At 51.4% G+C, this 10,332-nt stretch overlaps 1 protein-coding gene across 1 annotated transcript in view; it reads left to right on the forward strand.

Annotated features, from left to right (window-relative positions):
- LOC119111771 (polypyrimidine tract-binding protein 1) overlaps positions 1-1,532 on the forward strand; it is a gene marked incomplete at its 3' end in the record, with an annotated part of 51,361 nt that extends 49,829 nt beyond the window's left edge. Inside the window, 1 exon segment of the mRNA XM_037235592.1 lies at positions 1,398-1,532. Within this exon segment, the coding sequence (XP_037091487.1) occupies positions 1,398-1,532 (135 nt within the window).
- Positions 1,533-10,332: the final 8,800 nt, after the last annotated feature.

Raw genomic sequence — 10,332 nt, forward strand, 5'->3', positions numbered from 1 at the left:
GGTCCAACGTCAGATTAGCATTGTATGCTATTCTGCCATGAGTATCAATTTAATATGTGTATTGGCTGCCGAAGGCAATAAAGCGCAGCTTGTTAAAATATTTGCGGACTTTGAACTGGCCAATGTCGTTCTAAGGAGCGTGTGCCTCGGTAACACGCCCATCGCCCCGCGCGTCCTGTGGTGACACGCCCATCGCCCCGCGTGTGCCTCGGTGATACGCCCACCGCCCCGCGCGTGCCTTGGTGATACACCCATCGCCTCGCGTGTGCCGTGGTGACACGCCCATCGCCCCGCGCGTGCCTCGGTGATACGCCCACTGCCTTGCATGCCTCCGTCGAGAGGCACAACAAGCGCTAAAAATACACCGGCAAAAATCCGCTTCAGTGCTGCACGATAGTGTCCTTCCACCTTGCCCTTACGACATTTGTCCTTGGCCTTATGGGTTGACATGGAGCCGTTTGTTTTTGGCAGTCCATGCTGCAGTGGATGCCAGACATTCACGTGACGCCTATTGCGTATGTATTAGTGTCATTTGATGTCAGGACTGCGCGAGCCCGTCTTTCACCTCTAGGGGTCAAGCGGCATGAGATTGATCACAGTGTTCACATGTTGTTTGACCGACGAATATTTTTGAACGTCATCGTAACTTGACGCAGAATGCCATCACGCGCGCGTCGCGGCCCGAGTGGACACCGGCTGTGTCAGTGTCCTTTCTGTTGCTGTTCTGCCAGCACGCTCGTCATGCGGGCCCGTCGCGCCGCAGCGCCCGACCAGCGCCGTGGTCGTCGGTCCCAGCTGGGTCGGTACGGCCGGCGGCCGCTCACTCACGCGACAGCGGCACGCCCGTCCCTCACCGCGCGTCGGCCTGGCCCCAGCGCAATCACACCGAAGCCCCGCGCCGCCCGCGGCCAATGCTATTTTATTTACGCAGCAAGATTGGGCCGTTCGGTCAGAATTAGCCCATTGTGGTGCACTATTGGTCAGATTGAATAGCGGGCGTGGTGCGCGGGTGTGTGTGACGGTGGTCGGGCGGCCTCCGAGCGCGGGCGAGACCGCGCGGCCGCCCGACCTGTCGGCGCGACTGTATGACGCGCCGCAGACCGTCTAAGGCGACCGTCTGAGACGTCTGTCTGGTGCGCCGCGGCCCGTCTGAGACGTCCATCAGGTGCGCCGCGGCCCGTCTGAGACGTCCCTCAGGTGCGCCGCGGCCCGTCTAAGACGTTCTCCAGGTGCGCCGCGACCCGTCTGAGACGCCCATCAGGTGCGCCGCGACCCGTCTGAGACGCCCATCAGGTGCGCCGCGGCCCGTCTGAGACGTCCATCAGGTGCGCTGCGGCCCGTCTGAAACGTCCGTCCTTTGCGCCGCGGCCCGTCTGAGACGCTGCGCTGTGTTGCAGAACGCCTCGGCACAGGCGGCGTTGCAGGCGGCGCAGGCGCTGTCAGGCGGAGACACGCAGGGCGGCCCCAACACAGTACTGCGCATCATCATCGAACACATGGTCTACCCCGTCACGCTGGACGTCCTGCAGCAGGTGAGCTGGCGCCGACAAGAGGCCGCACTCACCAACAAGATGGCAGACGTGGCAGGTCGTCATCGCCATGACGGCATATAAGGGTACCGGTGGCAGTGTCTTCGCTAGCGATGCGGGTGTCAAGAGCCCCAAGGTGGTGTCGGTGAGCCGGTGTATGGCTGTCACTCGAGAAGGAGCCTTTAGATGATGAGGACGCGCTTCGGGATTGAATGTCACCTCTTTTCATGCAGCGCTGGAAGTCACGGGTCCAGGTCCAGGTCACAGGTCAAGATATATTAGAGAGCAATAGCGGCTTGAGGCCTCTGCCCTTCCACTCCAATTCATGCAACGCTTATTCATGATATTCTTCCGTTGGCGCCGGATAGACATCCAGGATATACGACATGCGTCCGTCCAGACACTGGACTGGGATGGACAACACCCAAAGACGCTGGCGAGCTACTGGTTGTAACTCCTCATCGAGGATTTGCTAGAGACATGCGTGCCAATTGACGAGCCATCTTGCCTTGAATTTGCTTGCCTTAATTTAGGAACTTGCGTGATGACAAGTAAATACTTAATGCGACGTTCTCTTCTCAGTTTGTGATGTTACGTTCGCGCTAATTGGCTTTTCACCTTGGGTCTAGTTTGTTCTACTGTCTCCGTCCCAGTCTGACACGGCGCCGACCTCGCAGTTTGTCATGCTGCCCTCACCCCAGCTGGCAACGTGTATGACTTTGACTTAATCCCAATTTTAATTTCGGTGTACATCTAGGCAGCGTTGCCCCATGGAGTCGACTAGGGCCACTGCTCACAGTACTAGTTCCAATGTTGCTGCATTCATTCGAGCATGCTTTTCATTAAAATAACATATGGGATCGGCCCGTGTTTTAACGAGCTAACGGCCCCCTACTTCATGGCCTGCGAGCGCCGCCCCCAGAATTGTTTAGCTCATGGACGGCAATGGAGATCGTGGACCCTGAGAGGTGTTAACTTCATGCGTCTCTCTCACTACTCCACATCGATGCAGCTGAGGCTGCCGACGTGGGAGGCGTGCAGGAAAGGCGGAAGGCCTGGGAAACGCCGGTGATTGCCGTGTCGCTCTGACTAGCTTGTTTGCATGGAGGGGCCGGGAGGGAGCCGGCGGCCAGCTGCTGAGCCGCTTGGTAAAAAGGTGCTGATGTCCGCGCGCTCTTTCCAAAAAGACTCGCAGCAATAGAGCGCACGCCGCCCGGATCATGTTTCACCTGCTGTGGAGGTCGTCTGGCAACAACTGTCCAGGCAACAGCACTCTGAAAGCATAATAAGGCGCGGATGCTGGCATCGATCGGAGCGAACTCTATGCGCTCGAGCGCTCAATGGTTAACTGCGTTTGGTGTCAGCGCGCAGCGCACTGTCGCAAGCTGCCGAGACAGCGGGAGCCGCGCGCCCCATGCTCAGACATCGAGTGGGAGACAAGCCCCGCGCTCCGACGTCCGTGCCCGTCCGGAATGGTCTATGAGAACTGTGTACTGCCCATGCAAAGGTCAGACGGATGCAATTGCAGCAATCCGTGCTGACAGATTGCATAGATAGCGCCGGGCGGCAGGACGATGGGAAGGTGGGCGCGAGCAGAGCAGAACTGAGGCGCGTCTGCCGCCTGGTCTCCCGAGCGCCGCCATCGCTCACCATCAGCTGGCAGCAGAGATGACAGCAGCCGGCTGCATTAGTCACCGCCCGGTAGTTTCCGGAACCCTGAGTTTATTTGCTCAGGCCGAGACGGCCGGTCTGGGCGGCGGCTCGCCGCCACCGAATTCCAGGAACGGGGCAACCCTACCCGCAAGAGCCACGAGCGCAGCTGGCACCGGTGCACGTTGTGCTAATTCGATTTCAGAAGCGGCCGAAACCTCTAACTCAACAACGAATCAACATAGAAACATCCTTTAGGGCCCAAATAAAAACCAGACATGTCTATCACTTGTTTTGTGAAAAGGTTAGCGTCACGTGTCCCTTCGGCACATGCTACTAAATGTCACACTGTGACTGTGAATGTCGTCACTCGGTTAACAAGTTTGGATCGCGGCAAATGTGCGTCTTTATTTTGCGCCACAAGTCACCTGAGGTATAGCAATCAGTCTTGAAGATTGGTACGTCTTCGGCAATTGCTTGTTTATGACACATGACACCTCGTGACATCCTGACACTCGATCACGTCCGCTCCATGAACCAGCAGTTTGTGTACAGACTAGGGCGTATAGTACCATGGATACAATGGCACGAGCAACTAAGCCACCTCCATAACGTGTCGCACGTACTTCTGAGTGCTGATGGGCGAGATAAAAAGAAGATTCGGGTGCACACTTGTCACTTCACTGAGCCTGCTCACATCTCGGGTCCACACTTGTTAGGTCACTGAGCCTGCTCACATCTCTGAACGCATGACGTGCCGTGTTGCCGTCGTTTGATGTGCCACTTCTTCTTGCTCTCGGTCTCGTTATGGGCGCCAAATGACCACCGCACTAAACCACTGTAAACGCCCGTAAACACCGCCCGCAAACTCCAATAAGCAACAACAAACCTTGCTCTCGGCTGATCCATTACCATGCTGATCTCTCGAAAACGTCACTGCACCACTACTTTCCGTTCATTTACGGCGGCTTTGTGTTTTGATGTCACCGCTCAAGTCTTCATTGGCAAATGACATGGTACGTGAATGACACCCTCGAAAATACGAATCCAAGCGTTCATCATCGAGACCGAATTGGTAGGTCTCCTTACATGCAGGGCGAGCTAGTAATGCATTCAGGTCATTTTTGCCTCGGTGCTGCTCCTCACACAATGCAAGACGTTCTGGTTTTGGTGTTTGGCAGAGCAGTGATTGTTTTCGTCCACCCCCATGAGACAAAGCTAACGATGGAGGTCTTCACGGTTGTCGCCCAGAGTAGCCAAGATCGTCGGCTTCAGCGCACTGATCTCAACTTCGATCCGTATGATCTCTTCTCTCAACATATCTACAGTCTCGCGGATGTATTTCATACAAAAAAGTCTGCACAGCCTAGCTAGTGACGGCACACTTTTCTTCCAGAGCACCGAGTTGTCGACAGAGTCTTAAGGATGCCATTGTACAAAACAGGCTTTGTTCCGCTATTCCTACATCCTCCTCACTGCCTGTCTGCTTGTACACTGATTGGGATGTGGCTCCATCGAATTCCCACTTGACTGCGGGAGCACCACGGATTGCATGTGTGCTGTGTCTCGGCTGGTCAACCGGTCGGTCCAACGTCGTCAGGATGTCATGCGCTTCCACCAGACGACGAATAGTGTGGTCGAGCAGTGCTTGCAGAATCACTTGAGCCCTGGTGTCACTGGAAGTTCTTATTGCGGCCGGTGAGCATCAGTCGTTTTTTGTTGATTGCACTTTGTTGTACGCTCGGAAGATATATTGTTTTGATATGCCATGAGTTGCGTTCCTCACCACTTTGAACCCGTGCATAGTCAAGTCACGTGCTACACACATAGCCAAGCCCTTGTCAGGTGATGCCCATGTAACTGGTGGATGGTGGGGGGATTCACTTAGCGCACGCCTAATCTTCTTTGGCCTGTCGGGCGATGCAGGCGCCCTCTGTTTAGCCGCATCTACGAGCATTTGGACATCGTGGTCCCTTCATAAATGTTTTGAGGCCCGTCGTTTGACTCTTTCGCCCAGCTCAGCATAGGTTGTTATCTGGCGTCCGCCTGGACTCCGCGACTGCCGTCCGTCATCAGCTGAGAAGATTGAGTTCTGATCCCCGGAAATCGGTACCACAATGCCACCCTAAAAAACGACACGCTTTTAGCCAACACTCTGCTCTTGTAACGCCCACATTTGTTCCATTTATTTTTTGTGGCTCGAACGAAATTAGATAAGGCGTGATGTAGCTCTTCCTCTCATTGGTCCGTTGGCTCGACGTCACATTTTACGTTTGCTAGGCTTGCTCCCAGGTCATCTGCGCGCAGTTTGCTGTTCTTCTTTCGCTTTGACCGAGGGCCTCCGTTCATTATTGCGCCAAAGAGGACTACCTTGCTAAGGCACACTTCCATGTTGAACACACTGGTGATTTGAACCTTGATCTGTTCTCACTTGATATCAATCCTAATGTACAAGCATTTTTCACTAACATGTGTTCAAATGGCTTCCTTCCTACAATATCCAGGACAACTCGATCTTGCTACCCAACATGTACTCTTCTAGATAACATATTTTGCAATGTCTTATCAAAAGTGATGCATACCTTCATGTTCATATCCTCCTTCATGACTTGTCATGAAGTGTCATTTGTGTCAGAAGTGTCATGTCATTTCCCTATTTTTGCTCCAATGAACTATGCCTCACACACACACACTCCCCTGATGTTAGAACACCTATTACCACATTTGCTTACAGAAGGCTGGAAGAATTTAAACAATTCCTTGTTGATCACCTTGTTGATATTGAAAATGATCCAGAACCTGATGCTATTGCAAATCAGATTGTGTGTGTTTACAATGCGGGGATCACCAGGTTTTCTCACACAAGGCACATTTCTCGAAAAACCAGCTCACGCAAATCATGGGTGTCACCTGGACTTCTATCAATTACACATAAAAGTAAGGTATTCGACCAGAAATTGAAGCACCCCAGTCCCTAAAATAATGCAAAATACACTTCTTACCGTAACATTCTAATTACGTCTCTTAGGCTAGCCAAAAAGAAATACTACAGTGATGAATTTAAAAAAAACATTCTGCCAACTCCAAGGAAACATGGAAAACATTACAGACTCTCATAAATTCAAAACAAAAAAAAGGATGCAGATCCAACCAGGAATGTTGAGGCAAATGATAAAAATTGTCACAGACGATCCGGATATCGCAGACTCATTTAACCGCTTCTTCACTGAGATTGGACAACAGTTAAGACAAGATTCCTAAATCATCATTCGACCCCTCCAGCTCATCACAAATGTAGCAAACGAAATGGATCTGCCCCCCACTAATGAACAGGAATTAATTCTTGTCATCAATGGGCTTATTAAGTGGGGACTCGCAATTTGTAAATAGCCACAGACCTTTCAGTATTTTGCCGTTTATGTCCAAAATTCTCGAAAAACTTATATATAACAGACTCGTCCTTCATCTAAACCAAAACCGCCTAATTCACCAAATTCAGTGCAGATTTCAGAAGAACAAAAGTACTTACTTGCCAATTCTTCTTTCGCAGGAAACTATCACTAAGGCTTTTGCAAACGGGGAATATGTGTTAGGTTTGAATTTAGATTTGAAAAGCTTTGACACTGTAAACATAAACCCTTTCCTACGTAAAGTTACTTAATGTGGTATTCGACGAAAATCTCATGAAATCATATTTTCTTATCTGTCTGGCGGAACTCAATGTGCAAAAGTTAGGAATTATCTATGAGCAATAAAACAGTAACAATGGGGGTGCCCCAAGGATCCATTTTCAGCCCAATTCTCTTCGTAACATATGTGCATAAATGGCTTGCCTAAATTAAGCAGTAACATGATTTGTCTGTCTTTCGTCGATGTTACAGCGATTATTTTCAAAAATAAAAGCATTGTTTAACTTCAAAATAATGTCAATACGCTTTGCTTCTAATAACTTCCTGGTTTACTGCTAATTTGCTCTCCCTGAACGTATCAAAAACATTCACACAGCATTACACTACCCCTTCTTCGCATTTCCAACTATATGTGCAAATTAATAATTCACCTATTGAAGAAAAGAAGAAATCAAATACCTTGGTGTTATCATTCACAAATCGTTTAAATTTACAAGCCACACTTATTTTGTTGCAAGCGTAGTAAGTAGAAATATTGGGATAATAAGTAGAGTTAGGTAATTTATTGATAAAGCAACGTCACATCTACTCTATATAACACTTTGACTCTTCCGTATTTAAATTACTGCTGCTTGATTTGGGGTATGAATTATGTTTCTCAGTTAGATCGGATAGTAATTTTGCAAAATGGGCTTTGCGTCTCATGGAAAATGTGTGTCTTCCACAAAGCTCAGCGCTAATCTTTAAACGATATGAAATTTTGAAACTATGGGATATTGCTTAATCCCAAATGCTAATCGTGATGCACAAATTTGTAACTTCACAGCTCCCTGCATTATTCGATTTAATTTACAAGCTCTACGAATCAAATGACATGGATATGAGACGAGTAAAACATTTAGACCAACCTTTCTCTAATCGTAATTATAGACTATTTACAGCATCTTGCCTTGGCTCTAAGCTGTGGAACGACATTATGGTTTCAAGAGTAACTGATATCTCTGTATCAAAAACCGTCGTTAGAACATCCGCAAGCATTTCGTGAACACATATTAACGTAACCAACATATTTGAAGACATGCAATCCTTTGCGCTGCACATATCCAACGCATTTCATATTAGACCTTCTTCATGTTCCATAATCAATTTCTGATATAGTTAATTATGCACTCATGCCCAAATTCACGGCGCTGACTCCGGGAGTTCTCCCAGCAACAAACTACGTTTAGCTGGGTGGACTCCCTGGACATCCAGATCAAAAGCCAGCACGAAAATGACCGGGTAATTGCCCCCTCCGACTTGTGTGACTGTATAACCCTTACTAACACGGTGAATTGAGTGGTTGGAGCTTATTGGGCAGTTATAGCGGGCTGTCACTAGCGGACTTTGGCTAATGACGACTTTCAGCCTTCTCATCTATGATTTTCCCTGCCTATTTCATAACACAATTCCTTCGGGTCTGTACCACCTCTTCGCCTGCTTCTTTACGTTTGTTTTATCTTCCTAGCTGGAGTGTCGCGACTTGATTTTATGTTTTCTGGTGTTAACGTACGGTTTACTGCGTCGCTGGGATTGAGGGAGGGGCACTCCTGGTTACCTGTTCATGGGTAACGGCATAGATTTAAAAAATTGACGGTCAGAGAGCGCTCGTCACTCGTCACTCACTCTCTCCCTCTCTCTCATAATCATTCGGAACACGCCTCTTAGCTGACGCTTGACCAAGCACTAAACCTGATGCCCCCCCAGTCCCCTGTCCCAAGTTGGTGCGACCACCGTATCTCCCCTCCCAGAAGGTGTCAAACGGCATCCCATTCCCTCGGTCAGCCGAGGCAGAGAGGATTTCGCGGCCGGCAGGACGCGGGCTCACTAAAACCTTTAGAACTTTTTCGGACCTGCTCTGCCGCCATAACGATTGTTGGAAATCGATACTGACACATAAGCGAGTACTTTGAACACGGTTAAAAGTGGGCACTGACACGTCCTTTTTTTGTTGGCCTCCATATGCACCGAGTTCTGATAATATTTCTAGTATCACGCGGCGGTTCCAACATCACGCGTTATTTCCGCTTAATATACCACCTCGAACCATTTTAATGTCATAATCGACAAAGCACGTTCTGACCATCCTTTAGCACCAACATATTTTGGTCATTTCATATGTATTACGCAGAAATAGACGCCAACATTTTGTCAACTTATGGCAAATGGAGGCGTTGCGTGACCTTAAAAAACCTCCAGCTTCATACAATTTGAAAAAATTCAAAGGGGCTCAGGTGAGTTGCGGGAGTGATTACACATGGTCTGACCAATTCGGCGACAGAAAGCGATTGACAAAGACGGTTTCCAACATGTCAGGTATTGGAGGTTCGGCCACATTTAAACCCGAATTAATGCAGCATGCGATGCCGGCGCCAGGAGAAACAGTGAGGGTTCTAGCAGTCCCATGATAGCCTGGAAGTGGTGACGACCGCCCCAGAAGGCGCCGTTCCGTCGGATATCCGCCAGGTGTAGCCGACGGTGCCCATTTGGCCTGCCTGTCGGGCCGGCTGGGCTCCCCGGTCCGTGACCGACCGCTGGCTGGTGTGTGCTGACTAATGGCGTGCAGGCTGGTGGCGTGTCTGTCGCAGGCATTGGCGGCGCTGCGAGTTGCTGTGACCCCCACGATAAATGTCGGGGGGCCCGCAGTCTGTTGTTGCCCTCACCTCTAACGGTCTCCTGCCGCTGCCCTCACCTCTGACGGTCTCCTGCCGCTGCCCTCATCTCTGACGGTCTCCTGCCGCTGCCCTCATCTCTGACGGTCTCCTGCCGCTGCCCTCATCTCTGACGGTCACCTGCCGATGCCCTCATCTCTAAAGGTCTTCTGCCGCTGCCCTCACCTCTGACGGTCCTGCCGCTGCCCTCACCTCTGACGGTCTCCTGCCGCTGCCCTCACCTCTGACGGTCTCCTGCCGCTACCCTCACCTCTGACGGTCACCTGCCCGCTGCCCTCACTCTGACGGTCACCTGCCGCTGCCCTCACCTCTGACGGTCTCCTGCCGCTGCCCTCACCTCTGACGGTCCTGCCGCTGCCCTCACCTCTGACGGTCTCCTGCCGCTGCCCTCACCTCTGACGGTCTCCTGCCGCTGCCCTCACCTCTGACGGTCACCTGCCGCTGCCCTCACCTCTGACGGTCTCCTGCCGCTGCCCTCACCTCTGACGGTCTCCTGCCGCTGCCCTCACCTCTGACGGTCTCCTGCCGCTGCCCTCACCTCTGACGGTCTCCTGCCGCTGCCCTCACCTCTGACGGTCTCCTGCCGCTGCCCTCACCTCTGACGGTCTCCTGCCGCCCTCACCTCTGACGGTCCTGCCGCTGCCCTCACCTCTGACGGTCTCCTGCCGCTGCCCTCACCTCTGACGGTCTCCTGCCGCTGCCCTCACCTCTGACGGTCTCTGCCGCTGCCCTCACCTCTGACGGTCTCCTGCCGCTGCCCTCACCTCTGACGGTCTCCTGCCGCTGCCCTCACCTCTGACGGTCTCTGCCGCT

The sequence above is a fragment of the Pollicipes pollicipes genome, unplaced genomic scaffold (genome assembly GCF_011947565.3).
Source record: "Pollicipes pollicipes isolate AB1234 unplaced genomic scaffold, Ppol_2.1 Scaffold_7261;HRSCAF=8764_pilon_pilon_pilon, whole genome shotgun sequence".
NCBI classification, from domain to species: Eukaryota; Metazoa; Arthropoda; class Thecostraca; order Pollicipedomorpha; family Pollicipedidae; genus Pollicipes; species Pollicipes pollicipes.